This window comes from Phyllobates terribilis, unplaced genomic scaffold (genome assembly GCF_046119375.1).
Source record: "Phyllobates terribilis strain yellow unplaced genomic scaffold, ASM4611937v1 Scaffold_1__5_contigs__length_1240528914, whole genome shotgun sequence".
Lineage (NCBI taxonomy): Eukaryota > Metazoa > Chordata > Amphibia > Anura > Dendrobatidae > Phyllobates > Phyllobates terribilis.
The window spans coordinates 1,158,268,874-1,158,289,945 of NW_027362761.1; the positions used below are offsets into that span (position 1 = coordinate 1,158,268,874).

The window sequence follows — 21,072 nt, forward strand, 5'->3', positions numbered from 1 at the left end:
TCTATCTATATATATATTATAGGCATAAATATTCTTTTAAAACTGTTTTGATAATATATTATTTTTGTCAATTAACAAAATGCAGAGTAAAGTTTGATGGATGCAAAAAAATCTCCGTAAAAATATATATAATTTTTTTTATTGATAATAGGATAGAAGGATAAGGGAGGGAGAAAATCAGGAATAGAATCAATAGGTGAAATCATAGTCAGGAGCACAGCCGGGGTCAGATACCGGGTGATCAGTAAAAGCCCAGACAGGCGAGCAGTATGAATACCGCGGAGCCTGGTGACAGAGGTGATACATGTCCGGGTAGAGATGTAACAGTCAGACGGCCTCAGGTAGATGGTGAAGGTCCTTCTATACAGGTCCAGCAGTGATGGTGGATCTGCTGGACTTCAGGATTTCTGTCTTTTAGATGGTTTTAGGGCAACAGTGACAACATGCAAATGCACGAGCAGCCCTGGATAATCCACGCCGGCAGGATGATAAGATCCGGCGGAAGATGGAACCTATGAGAAGAGAAGTAAATATAATGTAAGTGATGGGACTCCATAATACATGATACTACTGTGCGGTCACTGTGCCGGACGCAGAGGAATCTCATCACACAGAGGTCAGGGATCATTGTCAGCCATCACACATGTGACAATCCCATCACTGACAGATGACATCTGCTCCACATGAATTATTCTCACTGACCGACATCACACAACATGGAGATGACTCTCACACTTACCTCGTCTCTTTTTCCCCTTCTCTCCATTTTCTGGTTTTTGTTCTTCTATACTCAGATTTGATGCAGATTTTCTTTCCTCCTCAGCTGGAAATTCTGATCGGAAAGTAAAAAAAAACCTCATTAACGACATATTCTTCTGGGATCTGCTTTGTATCTTTCCTATACATAGTAGAATTGTTCTAGTCATGTCTCCTATAGTCCTGGTAATCTGGCATTACATAATAGGGCAGAATAAGTCCTATATACCACACACGACCTTATCTGAGGTGCATTAAAAGTATCACTAATATGAAGCCGCGAGCGCCCTGTGTGCCGCCATATGGTGCATCCCTAATGAGCGATATACTACTATAGGAGACGATGTCTCATTATGATGACGTAGGTCACTGGATGCTCCAACGTATCTCACAGAATCCATGAAAAAACTGTACAAAATGTAAGGAAACTGAGATACAATATGGACCCATGGGCAATATCATTGGAATCCATGAAACATGGATAACATAGTAGACCTATTACAGAAAAACCATGTGGAAATATTTGAGTCTTGATGGCAACATTTCCATTCTTTGTGCTGTAGACATGTACATACCTGACAATGGGGACGAGGATGGCAAGCTGATTATAGCGTCGTCTCTGTCAGATTGACGGAAAGATTCTTTCTGCCTGTTTGGATGAAGAAAATGTGTAAATCACAAGTAAACGCAGGATATAAGGGATTGTCTCACTAGAAGAACACCGACTATAAGGACTAATAGGACATATGACTGTCATCGTGGGGAAGGTCTCCTGCTCAAAACTATGTTCTGTGGATCAGAGCAGAAAACAACTACCAAGAATGGCTGACATGTAATACTACATCTCTCCTACAGTGTGGGCAGCAGTGAAAATGCATGACTAGCTACAATTATGGACTGCTATCACCAGCGATTTCTGAAGCCAAAAGTACAATGACCGCTAATCATGGGGCGGTGGATGCTACTTTTGATATTATCGTATTTATGTCCTATATTTGGTGTTGTGGTAATATATCAGCATGGAGCTCCCAGTAATGACCCCTTAATCTACTTACATTTCTGAGATGTTTGTACTGGATGATTGGGTACACTCGGGAGAGGACTTGGGATCCTCATCATTCATTGTCCTGGTAGCGGAGGTATGGAGCTAAATACAAGCAAAAATAAGATATGAAATACTTTTTTACTTTTAGAGGTTTTTTTTACGTATTCTGGATTTATTGATCACCTACTTACTTTAGAAAGCCTTTCAGAAGATGATATAAAATTTTGGAAGTCAAGGCTCTCATTGTCCTCACTTGTGTCCTTCTCATCCTCTGAGACCAGATAATTGCTTATATCAGAGTGATCTACAAGACATAGGTAATGAAGTGTTATTAAGGGTTGTCAGTATAACACAGTCTCCATTAATCACTATTATTAATGGGAACCAATTGTCACATTTTATGGAAGACGAGACAAACAGCCGCTTAGTCTAGGTGACGTCTCTTTCTACTTACTGATAAATAAGCTGGTGTCCTCATCTGACACAAGCTGAGGAACGTACTCCGGCTTCTGACTTAGAAGGTTGTCAAAATCTAAGTCACTCAGGAACGGATGGCCCTTGATCTCAAATGCTCCTCCTGGAAAAAAAAAAACAGAAGTGATTCGGACATTGTCAGAGACAGCTCCGTATCTGAACAGTATATCTTAATCTGAACTAATAACATAAGCAAGCCAACATGAAGGAAATAGACTTAAAATCATAGTATGGAGAATTAGAAATAGGCAAGCAGATAGAGAAGTGCTGATCCTCATGGACATGAGCGATATATCCTTGGTTTAGTAAGAAATATTAATGCTGTTATATCTGTTACCTGTCCCAAGTCTATGTGCCGGATTTCTTCTGAGCAGCTCATTGATGAGGTCCTGAGCATCGGGAGGAGGAGCAATCCCAAATTATGTCTCCTGTTATATAGAAAATTACAGAAAATAAAAACTCTGCATTGAACTGTAAGATAAAGCAAAGGAAATAACTAAACCAATGTAACCAGTGAAAGCAATGATTGGATTATTCTACCTACCAACTTGGCCAGTTCTATAAAGCTCAGTTAGTGAGTTCTCATCAAATGGTACAGATCCCACAAGGAATTCGTGCAGGATGATCCCCAGTGACCACCAGTCAATAGGTCTTCCGTAGCCTTCGTTCAGGAAGACCTCTGGGGCGATGTAATATGGGGTGCCACAGATCTGGAAACGAACAGAAGATCAAGATGAGAATCGATGAAACGATTATTGTGAAAAGTTCTCGCCATAAAAACACAATGACAAAAGACAAAATATCAGTGGAAAAGTTCTCTAGAAATGAAGAATGTAGAGAAGAGACAATAGTGTAATGAGATTTGTAAAGAACAAGCTAAGTTCCTGTAAGTGATGCTGACCTCGCTGTCCAGGAACTCTCTGTAGATGTCCACCGCTAATTCCTTGTGGACGTTGGTTTTTGGTATCATGAGACCAAGTTTGGAAGCTCCAAAATCGGTGACTTTTATGTGTCCAGCAGATGTAATCAGGAGGCTGTGAAAGAGAAGATGGTTTTAGACTCACAGACCATGTGATAATAGATGATAGCTTTACCCCTTTATTATACTACAGGGGGCACTTACTTATCTGGCTTCAGGTCTCTGTGCACCACACCATAGCTATGGAGGTATTCTACAGCAACAACCACTTCTGCAAAGTACAAGCGGGCCAAGGGGACAGATAACGGACCCCTGGTGCTTAGGAGGGTCCCACAGTCTCCACCTGTAGAAGAAAGGAAATATGAGCGGTGAGTGGTTTATACAGCAGATCGCCATGATGTATGATGAGAAGTGAGCGGAGACATTGGGGCAGGAGAGAATATATACAGATATCATGTATAGTGCACATAATATTAGTCTGAAGTCATGGTGAAACGTCGTCCATGTCACTAATAACATAAAGTGATGTCACATCTCGTCTACAGCTGGAGATACTGACGTGCTCAGTGCGGACATACAAGGAGATCACACACATCAATGACTTTCCAGGCATCTTGGTAATAGATAACCTGTAGTAAATGCTCTGTGGGGATGTAACCGTCCACGGGGAGAATCCTAATGATAAGATGTCAGCAGACATGAGCTGAGTATAATACAATGTACGTGTCCTACCTCCTACATACTCCATGACCATACACAGGTGAGATCTCGTAGGGAAGGAGCAGAGCATGGAGGCCACAAAGGGACAATCAGAGAATGTCAGGATGTCCCTCTCCAGAAAGGCCGCTGGTTTATCCAGGTTCCGCTTGGCCATTTTCTTCATGGCAAAGATCTGTTTTGAGTCTTTGTGGTGCACTAAGTAGACGGCCCTGGAGAGAAGGAGAATCCATGGGTTATAATGAATCATTATTAGCAGTCCGTCTATAGAAGTTATTATTAGTGTTGAGCGAGTATATTGTGTTAACCCTTTCGCCGAGTATGCTCGGGCCGAGCTCCGAGTATTTACAGCTGCTCGGTGATATGGTTGAATCGCTCCCGTGTGCTTGATTTACAACTGTTTGACAGTTTTAATACATGTGAGGAATGTCTATTTCTTACACATTCCTCACATGTAATAAAGCTGTCAAACAGTTGGAAATCATGCACACGGGAGCGATTCAACCATATCACCGAGCAGCGGTAAATACTCGGAGCTCGGCCCGAGCATACTCGGAACAGAACATACTCGGTCAACACTAGTTATTATATGATCTTCTGTACTAATGTTTAATACTAGAAGTCCGGCCGTCACTAGAAATCCACATCTAGAAATACATGAAATAGCACTATATAGATCACCTATGGGAGGTCTGCACAAGCCACGTCTGTCAGACCCTCACCCAGGTCACATTATCACCTATGTGAGGTCTGCACAATGCCATATCTGCCCTCACCTAGGTCACATTATCACCTATGGGAGGTCTGCACAATGCCACGTCTGCCCTCACCCAGGTCACATTATCACCTATGGGAGGTCTGCACAATGCCACGTCTGTCCTCACCCAGGTCACATTATCACCTATTGGAGGTCTGCACAATGCCACGTCTGCCCTCACCCAGGTCACATTATCACCTATGGGAGATCTGCACAATGCCACGTCTGCCCTCACCCAGGTCACATTATCACCTATGGGAGGTCTGCACAATGCCACGTCTGCCCTCACCCAGGTCACATTATCACCTATGGGAGGTGTGCAAAATGCCACGTCTGCCCTCACCTAGGTCACATTATCACCTATGTGAGGTCTGCACAATGCCACGTCTGCCCTCACCCAGGTCACATTATCACCTATGGGAGGTCTGCACAATGCCATGTCTGCCCTCACCCAGGTCACATTATCACCTATGGGAGGTCTGCACAGTGCCACGTCTGTCCTCACCCAGGTCATATTATCACCTATGGGAGGTCTGCACAATGCCACGTCTGCCCTCACCCAGGTCATATTATCACCTATGGGAGGTCTGCACAATGCCACGTCTGCCCTCACCCAGGTCACATTATCACCTATGGGAGGTCTGCACAATGCCAAGTTTGCCCTCACTCAGGTCACATTATCACCTATGGGAGGTCTGCACAATGCCACGTCTGTCCTCACCCAGGTCATATTATCACCTATGTGAGGTTTGCACAATGCCACGTCTGTCCTCGCCCAGGTCATATTATCACCTATGGGTGGTCTGCACAATGCCACGTCTGCCCTCACCCAGGTCACATTATCACCTATGGGAGGTCTGCACAATGCCACGTCTGTCCTCACCCAGGTCACATTATCACCTATGGGAGGTCTGCACAATGCCACGTCTGTCCTCACCCAGGTCACATTATCACCTATGGGAGGTCTGCACAATGCCACGTCTGCCCTCACCCAGGTCACATTATCACCTATGGGTGGTCTGCACAATGCCACTTCTGCCCTCACCCAGGTCACATTACAGATGAGAGAATCTACCGATATTCATCCCGGGCAGATTCGCTATATTTCACCAGTAGATACGATTCAGTCCAAATAAAAATTGGTCTAAATTGAAAGTCGTCCAATGGCCGTAAGAAGTTTATTATGCTCCCCCCACACATTACAAGGCATAATTGCTCAACTGTATATAGCTGAGCTGAATAGTGATCATTAGATGTGGACAGTGGTGTGGACTCATCATGTCCCTATGATAACACTGAATGGCAGAGCACAGCATTGTCATAGGGAACCCTTAGAAATGTGGATGATACAACAGAAATCTCACCCATAACATCCGCTGCTGATCAGTTTGGATGTTTCGTAGTCGCTGATATGCGGCTTTCTCGCCGGGATCAATGATTCCATCAAGTTCTAGAAAAGAAGAAAGAATGATATTAAGATACAGAAGATACAGGAAAAAAGCTCCAGATACAGAAACTTCTCCCCTATATTATGTCCCAGCGGATGTGCACTGATCCGATGTAGGGAGGATACAAGCCGGACGCTCCGCAGACACGGATGTAATATAAGGGGGGATCCTCCCGGGGTTATATGGAGGATAATACTGGACGGATCATTCACACCCCATGATCCGGTGATACACAGACATCTCCCTCTATGATACTTACATCAGCAGATTCTTGGATCTCCGGGATCTCACAGATTACACTGTCAGGATCCGCCAACTCAGCTGTTTCTAAAATAGTGATAAAACAATGAAGAAATAAAATGTATTAGATCATATTAATCCTACATAGATAATACAGCAATATAACGGAGAAATGACAAGACGTCTGTGAATGGGATTAATATTCGTTATATGGGGATTCTAATATGGGAGTGTACGGCGCATCCATAGACATCAGTAGCATCACTATCTGTAGGGAGTGGCAGAGGTTGCGGCTGGGGTGCGCTCAGAGGGTCCTACCAGGAGCATCATACATCATATTATGCATAGGGGAGCTGTGGGCTCACAATACGATATATAGGGGAGCTTTGTGCTCATCATACTTTGTATACGGGGAGCTGTGGGTCCATCATATTGTGCATAGGGGAGCTGTGTGCTCATCATACTGTGTATACGGGAGCTTTGGGCCCATCATACTGTGTATAGGAGAGCTGTGTGCCCATCATACTGTGTATAAGTGAGCTTTTGGCCCATCAAACTGTGTATACGGGAGCTGTGGGCTCATCATACTGTGTATTGGGGAGCTGTGGGCCCATCATACTGTGTAGAGCGGAGCTATGGGTCATTCATACTGTCTATAGGGGAGCTGTGGGCCATTCATATTGTGTATACTGTGTATAGGGGAGCTGTGGACCCATCATACTGTGTATAAAGGAACTGTGGGTCAATCATACTATATATGGGGGAGCTGTGGGTCCATCATACTGCGTATAGGGTAGCTGTGGGCCCATTATCCTGTGTATAAGGTAGCTTTCAGCCCATCATACTTTGTATAGGGGAGCTGTGTGTTCATCATACTGTGTAAAGTGTCACTGTGGGTCCATCATACTGTATATAGGGGAGCTATGGGGGCATTATACTGTGTATAGGTGAGCTGTGGGCCCATCATACTGTATATAGGGGAGCTGTGGGGGCATTATACTGTATATAGTGGAGCTGTGGGAGCATTATACTGTGTATAGGGGAGCTATGGGTCCATCATACTGTGTATAGAATAGCTGTACATGGGGGTCTCAGGGGACATTATTAAATGGGCACTTGAGCATTATTATTATCGGGGCACTCAGAGTATTGTGACCGACAAAGATCCATATGTGGACTTTATCACTTTTATAGGGGCAAAATGTGGAAACTTTTCTAGGACACTTGCACAGGGCAATGATATTTTCTAGGGGGAAATTTTACTATCTAGAGGGAACAAAGGGGGCAATTTACTTTGTAAGAATCACATTGGTGGCATTACTATGTGGGGCAGTAAGAGGATCCCTGTTTTTGTGCGGCACAGCAGCTGCAGTAATAGGGACACATAGGGCAGCAGCGGCTCAGTATTGGGGTATCAGCAGGATGAGGAGTTTGTGCAGGTTGGGAATAGATGGGGACGTGGCAGGAAATGTGAGAAGTCTAATGTGTTTGGAAATATCTGGATATTCCTTGTAGAAGGTCGGGTGATCGCTCACCTGTAATCAGATCGCTGTTCAGCTCCGGCTGACTCATATTAGGGTCAGCGATTCCCGGGATAAGATTTTGTTCATCTTTGGTGTCGCCTTCTGCTGTTTCCTGATAGATATAATATATGTAATTAATATGTGGAAGATGTCACTAAATCACCAAACACATAAATCAGGAAGGAGTAAACCTGCATTTATAGATGCACCAATTGTAACTGCACAAATCACGCGCCATCTTGAGAACAAGGGCAGCTTGTGGTTGCTTCAATAAAATCAGTGTTTTCTCAGCAGGAGATTATCACTAGAGGACTATCTGTCTCACGTCATCTAGTCCTATTGTTCTGTGCAACCTCGCCAGCACCTCTGAGTAGCAGCTTTCTGCCCATGCACAGTGTACACAGAAAGCTACCAATCACTGGTGTGGGCGGGGTTATACACAGATATCTGCCAATCACTTGTGTGGGGTTATATAAAGAAAACTGCCAATCACTGGTGTGGGTGGGGTTATACACAGAAATGTGCCAATCACTGGTGTGGGCGGGGTTATACAGGGCTCAGCATTCAGAGCACTGCCAGATCTGCAGCAGAGAAAACAGTGATTATATCAGAACTGCTGCCTCCAGTAAGGTTATCGATACATCACTGGAATCAGGGTCTCTGCCCCTCCATCATGCTGCTCTCAGATGAGTAGCAAAAACCTGGTGACAGATTCCCTATAACATAAATGCTATTATGTAACGCAATGGTGTCATCTCCTCTTAGAATTGCGACGTCCTGGGGTTATATGGGGATAATACTGGACGGATCATTCACACCCCATGATCCGGTGATACACAGACATCTCCCCCTATGATACTTACATCAGCAGATTCTTGGATCTCCGGGATCTCACAGATTACACTGACAGGATCCGCCAACTCAGCTGTTTCTAAAATAGTGATAAAACAATGAAAAAATAAAATGTGTTAGACGATATTAATCCTACATAGATAATACAGCAATATAACGGGGAAATGACAAGACGTCTGTGAATGGGATTAATATTCGTTATATGGGGATTCTAATATGGGAGTGTACGGCGCATCCATAGACATCAGTAGCATCGCTATCTGTAGGGAGTGGCAGAGGTTGCGGCTGGGGCGCGCTCAGGGGGTCCTACCAGGAGCATCATACATCATATTATGCATAGGGGAGCTGTGGGCTCACAATACGATATATAGGGGAGCTATGTGCTCATCATACTTTGTATAGGGGGAGCTGTGGGTCCATCATATTGTGCATCAGGTAGCTATGGGCCCATCAAACTGAGTATAGGGGAAGCTGTGGGTCCATCATACTGTGTATAGGGGAGCTGTACATTGGGGTACTCAGGGGACATTATTAAAGCGCACCTGTCAGCAGGATTGGCTCAGTAAACTACATACACTGTCAGGTGGGTGACATTACACTTATTAATATGATACCTTGGTTGATGAAATACATCATATGGTTCTTGTGTAATCTTCACTTTCATTTTGGAGATAATGATATGCTCAAGCTTCGGGGTGGGACTGTAGGGGGCGCTCTCTCTGGTGATCTGCTTTCATATTCATTTGTATGCTCTTATGACAGCTCACTGTGCCTTCACTGACCTGCCTGCTATTTTACCTAGCCCTACACTACTAGATGCATTATGTAAAATAGGAGGCATGTCAGTGAAGGCACAGTGAGCTGTCATAAGAGCATACAGATAAAAATGAAAGCAGATCACCAGACAGAGTGCCCCCCACAGGCCGCCCCGAAACACGAGCATATCATTATCTCCAAACTGAAAGTAAAGATTACACAAGAACCACAGGACAGATTTCATCAACCAAGGTATCATTTACTCAGTCGTCTACCTGACAGTGTATGCAGTTTACTGAGCACAATCCTACTGACCGATGCGCTTTAAATGTTAAATGGGCACTTGAGCATTATTATTATAGGGGCACTCAGAGTATTGTGACTGTCAAAGGTGCACATTATGGCATTATCACTTTCTGGGACAAAATGTGGAAACTTTTCTAGGACACTTGATCAGGGCAATGATATTTTCTAGGGGTCAATTTTACCATTTAGAGGGTAGAAAAGGGGGCAATTTACTTTGTAAGAGTCACATTGGTGGCATTACTATGTGGGGCAGTAAGAGGATCCCTGTTATTGTGCCGCACAGCAGCTGCAGTAATAGGGACACATAGGGCAGCAGCGGCTCAGTATTGATGTATCAGCAGGATGAGGAGTTTGTGGAGGTTGGGAATAGATGGGGACGTGGCAGGAAATGTAAGATGTCAGAATTGTCTTTGTTGTAATCTCTGCAGACGAGTCCTGGCCGGAAGTTGTTATGTCAGTCTGGGCCAGATGGAAAAGATGGGAAAAGTGATCGACTCCATCAGAAAGAACATAATATGTAACCATCTATAACTACTGTAATCTCATATAAATCTAACATTATCCCCGTCCTCTGTAATATCTGGATATTCCTTGTAGAAGGTCGGGTGATCGCTCACCTGTAATCAGATCGCTGTTCATCTCCGGCTGACTCATATCAGAGTCAGGGATTTCCGGGATTAGACTTTGCTCATCTTTGGTGTCGCCTTCTGGTGTTTCCTGATAGATATAATATAAGTAATTAATATGTGGAACCTTCCTCTAAATCACCAAATACATAAATCAGGACGGACTAAACCAGATCTTCTGAGATCTGACCGGTGATCTGGAGAAGATCAGAAAACAAGGACGTGTGATAGAGAAGATGATGGCTCCTTACCGGGCGTTCCGATGAGCGGGCCGGACGTTCCAGTACACACAGGACTTTTTCGGCCAGTTCTTTAATAAAAGCCAAATCTCCATATTGAGATCTTTTTTCAGCCTATAAAGAAGAAAGGAAACAAAAAGGAAAATTCTGAGATGAGAAAGGTGACAATGGAGGCCGCCATTGTCTGTGACATCTGCTCCTCTCTCTGCAGTTACAAGACTACATATCTGGGGACTCGTCGTGCTTTATATGGAGGAAAGAAGAATCTTCTATCCCACCATTATTATCTATTATCAGGTCCCTCAGACCCTCATTCATCTGAACTGTATTGCAGCCCAGAGACCGGCTCTCTGCACCACAATACCTATAGCAGCCACCGGCCAATCAGAGGCCAGCAGCTGATGTCGGCATTGCGGCACGGCTGCACATGACGCCATTCCTAAGCGCCCCGGCTGTGGAGGAGGAAGAGGTCAGGTGAGATGAATTTTTTTATGTGTATATAAAAAGCAGCAGAATGGGGGACATTGTTACAAGATGGGGCCAGGATAGGGACATTACTATAAGATGGAAAACAGGATGGTGACATTACTATAAAATGGGTCCAGAATGGGGACATTATTATAAGATGGGACCAGGATGGGGACATTACTATAAGATGGGACCAGGATGGGGACATTACTATAAGATGGGACCAGAATGGGGACATTACTATAAGATGGGGACCAGGATGGGGACATTACTATAAGATGGTGACATTACTATAAGATAGAGAACAGGATAGTGACATTATTATAAGTTGGAGACCAGAATGATGATATCACTATAAGATGGGGACATTACTATAAGATGGGACCATAATGGGGACATTATTAAAAGATCGGGAACATGATGGTGACATTACTATAAGAGAGGGACCAGGATGGGGACATTACTATAGGAAGGTGACATTACTATAAGATGGGAACAGGATGGTGACATTACTTTAAGATAGGACCAGGAAGGGGACAATATTATAAGATGGGACCAGGTTGGTGACATTACTATAAGATGGGGACAAGGGTGGGGACATTGCTATAAGATAGAGAACAGGATGGTGACATTATTATAAGTTGGAGACCAGGATGGGGACATTACTATAAGATGAGGAACAGGATGGGGACATTACTATACGATGGGACAAGGATGGGGACATTAGTATAAGATGGTGACATTATAAGATGAGACCAGGATGGAGACATTATTATAAGATGGGGAACAGGATGGTGACATTACTATATGATGGGACCAGGATGGGGACATTACTATAAGATGGGACCAGGATGAGGACATTAGTATTAGATGGGACCAGTATGGGGACATTACTATAAGATGTGTCCAGTATGGGGACATTAGTATAAGATAGGACCAGGATGGGGACATTAGTATAATATGGGGATCAGGATTATTATGGAGAAGTTTTGTACGGAGCTTCCGCCACTTACCTGCTGTAGTAATGTCTTGATGTTCTGAGATAAATCCATCAAATACTCTGAGGTGAGATGACCTTCTTGGTATTTGGTCAGGCAGCCCTTTACTAGCTCCAGCACCAGCCGGTGAGTGAAGCTAAGGACGCCGTCGGGTGGTAGAAGCTCAATGTCAGGGCGATTGGTGGTAAGAATCTCCCTTAGTGCTTCTACCTGAAGATTGTCCATAAGTAATTCAGCCATAGCAAGAAACTGCAAGTGCAATCAGTCACTATGGAATAGCGAGAAACTGCAAGTGCGATCAGTAACTATGGAATTGTGAGAAACTACAAGTGCAATCAGTCACTATGGAATAGCGAGAAACTGCAAGTGCGCGCAAGTCACTATGGAATAGCGAGAAACTACAAGTGCGATCAGTCACTATGGAATAGCGAAAAACTGCAAATGCGCTCAGTCACTATGAAGCCAACAAAGGCACCTGTGACCCTGTGTACATTGTATAAGTAGTGACCGTGAGCTGTGATGTCATAATGGCCGACAATCACCAGTGATGTCATCATGGAATCTCGTGATGGAATCTTCAAGGTGCAGCTCTGCACAAATAGATGCTGCCTGGCGATATTTAATGTGGAAACACCATAGAATTACATATGTCTCCATGTTTTGATGACCATTCTCGTTTATTTCCAATCAGAACACAACCATTATAAGGGTAGGTTCACACGGTGCGTTTTTGCAGCATTTTTCTCTGCACCAAAAACCAGATTGTTTTTGCAGTGTTTTTACTTCAGATGAATGGGTGAAAAACGCTGCAAAACCCCTGAAAGAACTGACAAGCTGCAGATTTTAGAAAAATGCAAGGAAAAAATGCAGGGTGTGAATGAGATTTCAGAAATATCCAGCACTAAGCTGATACTGTAAAACGCAGTTTGCAACAGAAAAAAAAGATCGCTAAAACAGGGCAACTTGTGAACATACCCAAAAGATATACTCCGCCATATTCTGGGAAATATTGTGTGTATTTATTGCCTCACGTGTCTTTTTTTCTCCATAGACATTTACCTCTTTGGCTGCAGAGTTTCCTATTACCAGCTGTGACTGTGATAAATCATTCACATCATTAATATTAATGGCTGTTCTCTGTGATCTTCCTTCCTTTCCCGTGTGGGTTTAGGTGGTGATCGTGCGGCTGCAGGAGCGGAGAGCGGCTGTCAGACCCGGCCAGACTCCCTATAAAGATGGTTTATTACAAAGATCTCCGAGCATCAAATCAGTCACAAAAAGACGAAAAATGTATTATACAAAGTGATACCTGTTATTGTAATATGCAAAATACACGCTGGGTTTCCTCCTTTGTGAAGCTTTACCCCTTTAACCCCTTAGTGACAGAGCCAATTTTGAACTAAATCGCCAGGCCAAATTTTAGAAATCTGACCAGTGTCACTTTATGTAGTAATAACTCTGGAACGCTGCAACGTATCCCACTGATTCTGAAACTGTTTTCATGACATATTGTACTTCATGTTAGTTGAGAATGTTGGTCGATATGATTTGAGATTATTTATGAAAATATCAAAAACTTGACAAAAAAATTTAAAATTTTGCAATTTTCAGACTTTACTAGTGATGAGCGAGCACTAAAATGCTCGGGTGCTTGTTTCTCAGGTCGAGCACATTGGAATACTCGGGTGCTCGACCCGAGCAACGAGCCCAATGTAAGTCTATGGGAAACACGAGCAGTTTTCCGGCGGCTCCCCCAGGCGGTCTGCAGAGGGACTAAAAATTGCCTAAATTGATGGGAACAGTGCTCAAATGACATGGGAACAGCATGAGGAAAACCCCTGGAAGCATTTCGGACTCCCAGGTCACAGCTGTCAACAAAGTTGTCAGAGGTATTACGCTACTTTTACGGACTTTCAATAAAACATACAAAAACGAAACCATAATGGACTTTCCTGGGAAAAATGTTAAGGAACATCCTTTCCAGGATAATGACTTGTATATAAGGCAAAATAAATAACCAAAAACAAAAATGCTCATCCACACCTTGGGCTATGTTCACACATAGCGTTTTTGATGTGGTTTTGCACTTTTGCATTGCTTTCAACGGTGAAAAATACATTCACCAGTAAATGTCATTTTAACATTTTACAACCTTATCTGTCCATGTGGTGTGTGACACATCATCAGACACATCCTGTTTCATTTATGAAGGAGGGATTGTGAAAGTCACAAACACTATTTTTACAGCCTTACTATTCTTAAAGGGCCAGCAGTCGGCTATGCTGTGCTGTTCCCATTATTAAATAGTGGGTTTCCTATACTGTTAGTGCGTATGAAGTGACTGCAAGGGCTGGCAAAAATTTGCACGCAACCCAATACCCCTTTGAAGAGACATAGACGAGGGTCTCAGTAAAAAAAAATTTCCCATTATAAAGGAGCGGGTCTCCTATAGTGGTAATGCCCATGCTGTGACTGCAAGGGCTGCCAAAATTTGGGAAAAACCCACTAACAATTTAAAGACACATAGAGCTGGGCCACAGTAACGACATGTTCCCATTACAAAGGAGACGGTCTGCTATCCAGTTATAGGGGATGCTGTGAGTCCAACGGCAGCCAAAATTTAGGAAAAACCCCACTAACAATTTAAAGGGAATGTGTCACCCCCCTGGGCGATATCAGACCTCTACTATGGGCATACAGGTGATAGAAAAGTAAATCTATACTTACCTGTATGGCCCATACCACAGGTCTGATAGCAGAGAAATATGGTTTTATAAAGTCTGCTTTCCTGCTCTGCCTCTCCTCCTGGTCATGCGCAAAGCGCCTTTCCCATGGAGCGCGATTTGTTGCCCTCCGGCCCCGTTTGGCTGGATACTGCCAGTGAAGCGGAAGTCTCAGTGACTCACCGTCGCTTGCGCAATACAAGGCTGCGGCGCAGTATGCAGCCAAATGGGGCCGGAGGGAAACAAAGCGCTTTCCATGGGAGCGGCGCTTTGCGCATGCGCTGGAGGGGAGGCAGAGCAGGGCACGTCACAGGGCCTGTCATATGGCCCTGTGACATGCAGGGGAGTGAGGGGAATATGGTAATTTAGCACAGAGGCGGCGATATAGGGGAATAGTAAGCAGATAGGAGGGTTTTGCCTGGCGTACCCCGGACGCCAAGCCTCTGGAAAACAGACTTTATAAAACCAGATTTCTCTGCAATCAGACCTCTGCTATGGGCCATACAGGTAAGTATAAATGTACTTTTCTATACCCTGTATGGTCATATTAGAGGTCTGATATCGCCCAGGGGGTGACAGATTCCCTTTAAAGACACATAGAGCTGGGCCACAGTAATGACATGTTCCCATTAGAAAGGAGAGGGTCTGCTATCCAGTTATAGGGTATGCAGTGAGTCCAACGGCTGCCAAAATTTAGGAAAAACCCCACTAACAATTTAAAGACGCATAGAGCTGGGCCACAGTAACGACATATTCCCATTAAAAAGGAGAGGGTCTGCTATCCAGTTATAATGTATGCAGTGAGTCCAATAGCTGCCAAAATTTAGGAAAAACCCCACTAACAGTTTAAAGACACATAGAGCTGGGCCACAGTAATGACATGTTCCCATTAGAAAGGAGAGGGTCTGCTATCCAGTTATAGGGTATGCAGTGAGTCCAACGGCTGCCAAAATTTAGGAAAACCCCAATAACAATTGAAAGACACATAGAGCTGGGCCACAGTAACGAGTATGACATGTTCCCATTAAAAAGGAGTGGGTCTTCTATACTGTTTGCTTATGGAGTGAATGCAACGGCTGCCAAAAATGTGGAGGAACTCTAGTGTCCCTTGCAAGAGACGTAGAGGTCGGAGGGCCTCCTGAAAACAATGTTCCCATTATTAGGAAGTGGGTTTCTCGTACTGTTTGCCTATGCAACGGCTTCCAAAAATTGAGAGGAACTCCAATGCGCCTTGCAAGAGACGTAGGTATGGTGATATTGTAGATATGGTGGTGATATGAAGGAGGATGTGAAGGATGAGGGTGAGGAGAAGGACAAGAGCAAATAGACAAAATCAGGAAGCGTATACCCATGTCTGGATGTGAAGACATAGGTGCATGGGAATAGAGTTAGACCTCACAAAAAAAGACACTGTATTTGAGTTTATGTTACGCTACTATCATTCGGTGGTGTTGAGAAGTCTGGCCCAATCCAGCCCTTGTTCATTTTTATAAGAGCCAGCCTGTCAGCATTTTCAATTGACAGGCGGATGTGCCTATCGGTTATAATTCCACCAGCGGCACTAAAAACCCACTCTGACAAAACGCTAGCGGCAGGGCAGGCCAGGACCTCCGAGGCGTAGAGAGCCAGTTCATGCCACGTGTCCAGCTTGGATACCCAATAATTATAAGGCACAGAGGAATCACGGAGGACACTGGTATGGTCGTCAAGATACTCCCTCACCATCTTCCGAATCTTTTCCCTCCTTGGGAGAGTACTCCGCGCCTCAGGGCCTGTGCGATGGGAGGGTCTGAGAAAACTCTCCCACAACTTTGACAGTGTTCCCCTGCCTCTGCTGGATTGTATTTGTGTCTCTCTCGCCTGTACTCCTTGGTTGTACAACGAACTGTGACCTCTTCCACCAGCATTTTCATATGGGAATTTTTTATATAATTGCGCAACAAGGGCCTTCTCGTACTGCACCATTTTATTAGGCCTGTCCTGCAAGGGAATAAGAGACAGAAAGTTCTCCTTGTAGTGTGCGTCTAGAAGTGTCACCAACCAGTAATGACTGTCACCCAAAATTTGAACGACGCGAGGGTCACGGGAAAAGCAGCGTAACATAAACTCAGCCATGCTGTTAGACTACTAACAGGCAAGACTTCCGTGTTTGTACCAAGAGGATGACTGACCATGCTCTCCTCCTCCTCCTCCCTGTTCTCAGGCCATCCACGCTAAACAGACGGTATTACAGTTGTGCAGGTAGTACCGTCTATAGCGCAGGAAACTAGCTCCTGTTTTTCCTCCTCTTCCTCATTATTACCCAATCCATGTTGGGATAAGATGAGGCTGGGTTGTGTGGAATCACCCTGTATGGTTCCTTGCTCCATCTCATCGTGCTCCGCCTGCAATGCATCCTCTTTAAATATGAGCAGAGCGTTTCAGAAGACAGAGAAGAGGGATGGTGGCGCTAATTATGGTGTCATTGCCACTCACCATCTTGGTGGAGTACTCAAAGTTTTGGAGGATGGTACATACGTCTGACATCCATGTCCACTCCTGATGTCTTATGTGTGGAGTCTGACCTGAATACTGATGGCCTTGTTGTTGCTGGTAGTCAACAACTGCCCTCTTCTGCTCACAAATCCTTCCCAACATCTGCAATGTAGAGTTCCAACGCGTGGGGACATCTCAGATCAGTCGGTGAGCTGGAAGCCGCAAACGCCGCTGGAGCATGGCTAGGGCGGCGGAAGCTGAAGCTGACTTTCTAAAATGGGCACACAGGTGGTGTACTTTGACAAGCAGGTCCGGCAGATCTGGGTAGGTTTTGAGAAACCGCTGAAGCACGAGGTTAGCACATGGGCCAGACATGGTACGTGTATGAGATCACCTCGCCTCAGAACCGCCACCAGGTTCAGGGCCATTGTCACACACGACCATGCCTGGCTGTAGGGTCAGTGGTGTCAGCCACAGATCTGCCTGCTCTTTCAGAGCTGTTCACAACTCTTCAGCTTTGTGCGCTTTGTCACCTAAGCATATTAGCTTCAGCACAGCCTGTTGCCATTTGGCCAAGGCAGTGCTGCAGTGCTTCCAGCTTGTGACTGATGTGGTAATTTCGGAGATGGAGGCTGAAGAGGAGGAGGGGGAGGTGCAGGAGCTGTAGAATGTGGGGGCAACCCTGATTGACCCAGGACCCACAATCCTCGGCATCAGGAGGACGTGTTCCGTCCCAAGGTTTGACTGGTTCCAGCTTCCACTATATTAACCCAGTGTGCCGTCCGCGAGATGTACCATCCCTGCCTACAACCACTTGTCCATGTGTCCGTGGTTAGGTGGACTTTCCCAGTAACTGTGTTGTTGAGTGCACGGCTAATGTTGTGGGACACGTGCTCGTGTAATGCGGGGATGGCACACCGGGAGAAATAGTGGCAGCTGGGGACCGAGTACCGAGGGACGGCCAACGTCATCAGGTTGCGGAAAGCTTCCATCTCCACGAGCCTAAAAGGCAACATTTCAAGTGCAAGCAATCGTAAAATGTTTGAATTTAGTAGTGTGGCCTGAGGGGTGTTGGCTGCATATTTCTGCTTGCATTCCAAAAACTGGGGTAGATATAAATGAACACTGTGCTGGGACAAGGACATGGACGTGCTTGCTGATGGTGCTAGTTGAGAGTGTGCAACGACACGTGCAGGGTGGGAGGCATCTTGGCATGCGCCATGGACAGAGGATCGGCGTGCAAGCACAACAGCAGAAGAAGCAGTGGTGTCACCTGCAGACACTGTTTCTGGACCCTGAAGTTCGGCTCACTTATTTGCTGCCATGTGCCTGATGCCGGTGGTGGTCAGGCAGCTATTTTTGCTACCCCTGCTGATGCTGGCCTGGCAGGTGGTGCAAATGGCCTTTTTTGGGGTTATCTGCAGAGTTTTTAAAATACAACCAGACTTGGGAAGACCTAACAGTTTTACTGGCAACTTCCGTCATGTTGGCGTTACGAGGAATGCTTTCCTTGTGTCTGCGCCACCACACTGCTTCTTCCTGCCTTTTGTCCTTGCTCTGTATGTCCCCCTGCCAGGTTGGGTCAGTTACTATATCATCCACCACCTCATCTTCCACTTTCACACCCTGGTCCTCCTCCTGACTTTCTGGCAATTGTGTCTCATCATCATCATCATCCACCTCTTGGCACAGTAATTGCACTCTCCCACCATTGCCTTCATGTGACCGTGGCTGCTCCAATACTTGGGCATCGCTGCATGCGTTCTCCTCTTGAGTTGCTTGAAGCTGGCCAGGCGAGAGGCCCGAATCTACAAATGGAAAAGTGAACAGCTCTTCTGAGTGTCCGAATGTTGAATCAGTTGTCTCCGGGCACTCAGTATGATGCGAAGAAGGGGGCTCAGGGTGAAGAATATGCGGTCCAGACTCACGGCTACTGAGACTTGACCGTGTAGCAGACAGGGTGGTGGTGGTGGCAAAGTGACTGGAAGCATTATCTGCTATCCAACCAACAACTTTTTGACATTGCTCTGGGTTCAATAGTGGTGTACTGTGGTCCCCTAGTAATTGGGACAGGTCGAGCGACAAGATGTGGGTGTTTGTTGTGGCACAATTTCAGCTTGCCCACGGCCACGTTCTCTGCCTCGGCCTCTGCATGCACCATCACCAGCATATCCACTTCCCCATCCCTTGCCATGCACCTTTCCCATTTTAAAAGGAGGACAATATTTTCCATGTTCACAAGAAATGGCTGATTTTGGAACGCAGATATATGTGATACGTCTGACAGAGAACCATGGTTTTAAATAGCAGGCCTGTAATTTACTAATATTATTCTACACAGAGATCTAGTGTGAAGAGCTTGACCGACACACTGCATCGAAATGAAAATGGAAGAAATGGCTGATTTTCGAACACTGTTATAGGTGATATGTCTGACAGAGAACCACGGTTTTAAATAGCAGGCCTGTAATTTACTATAATTATTCTACACAGAGACCTAGTGTGAATAGCTTGACCGACACACTGCAACGAAATGAAAATGGAAGAAATGGCTGATTTTCGAACACTGCTATAGGTGATATGTCTTTATTGCTGAAATATGGAACAGATCTGGCTGTATTCTGCAGTGCTAATGTAGCTCCCCGAGGGCTCGGCCGCTACAGGGGTATTGCACCTCAGACCAGAGGTGTGATATTCCACTCCCAGGTAAGGGTGGAGTATGGACCAGGGCTCAGTTAGCTGCATACAGCACACACACCCCATTTCCGAGGGACAGCTCAACGGTGCTCCCACTAGACAGAAGTGCAGGCACGACCGACTATGTCCCTGTCTGGAGTGGGGAGGGGGGTGGAACACCCAGTGCTGTAGGGACAGATAGGGGTTGGTTCCTGAGCATAGGAAGGAGCCCATTGGTTGCTGGTCACCTGGGCTCATGGTCAGAGGGAGGTATAAAAGGTGGGCACCATCTTAGATCTAGGTTCTGTCCAGAGAGGAGAAGACAGGGAGTAGAGGCTCTGTAGGAGCTCTACTCCAGAAGGGCCTAGTGAGAGGCCGAGGAGGAGGTGAAGGGGAGCTGAGATTTTGGCTCATCTCAGCTCCAAGAGAACGGAACAGAAAGAACAGGAAGGAACGGAAAGGGAGAAGAAGAGACAGAGAAACAGAAGGGCTCAGGAACAAGAAGGTGGAAGAGACCCTAAGAACCCATGAGAATCCAGGGTGAAGGGTCAGGCAGATTAAGGGTACCGGATCCCAAGTTGGTGGAGGAGAAACTACCCTCAGCCAAAGACCGGTCGTCGTGATCATTTATTGGTGCGACACCTCATCAAACCTGCTAGGAAGGCACCATATAGGACAGCGGAGGACGGGGCTCACATTTAACCGCACAAGTCCGCGGCAGCTGGACAAAAGTGGGTCACTGGTGAGGCAGGCCAGAGAAAGGACAAAAGGGGGTCCTGAGCCATACTCTTGAACTGCCTGGGAGTTGACCGAGCCCCACACCTGGTGGACGCAGCACGGCTCGGGCGGTCACTGCTGACAGAAGTGACCCGGAACAAATGAACTGTGAGTAAAGACCCTGGACTGTAACTTGTTGTCCTGGTGCTCCTTTACGCCTCCAGCACTATCAGCACTGGGACTCTCACTACCATCACTCCCACCATCCACTACACTGCCCTGGGGCCGCACTCTTCCCGTGGGGAGTCACAGCATCCCAGCTGCACATGTCATCAGCCCCAGCGGACTGCCTTGCAG

General features: G+C 45.6%; 1 protein-coding gene across 1 annotated transcript; it reads right to left on the reverse strand.

Moving 5' to 3' along the window:
- Positions 1-1,144: 1,144 nt before the first annotated feature.
- Positions 1,145-12,178, reverse strand: LOC141193311 (microtubule-associated serine/threonine-protein kinase 3-like). The gene is made up of 13 exons (XM_073662125.1): positions 12,140-12,178; positions 10,411-10,510; positions 8,743-8,810; positions 6,415-6,443; positions 3,927-4,123; positions 3,399-3,537; positions 3,177-3,309; positions 2,820-2,985; positions 2,256-2,378; positions 1,993-2,105; positions 1,812-1,903; positions 1,332-1,405; positions 1,145-1,164 (listed from the first exon to the last, which is right to left on the reverse strand). Exons 1-13 carry the CDS (start codon positions 12,176-12,178, stop codon positions 1,145-1,147), a joined length of 1,293 nt encoding a protein of 430 aa, XP_073518226.1.
- Between the last annotated feature and the right edge of the window lie 8,894 nt (positions 12,179-21,072).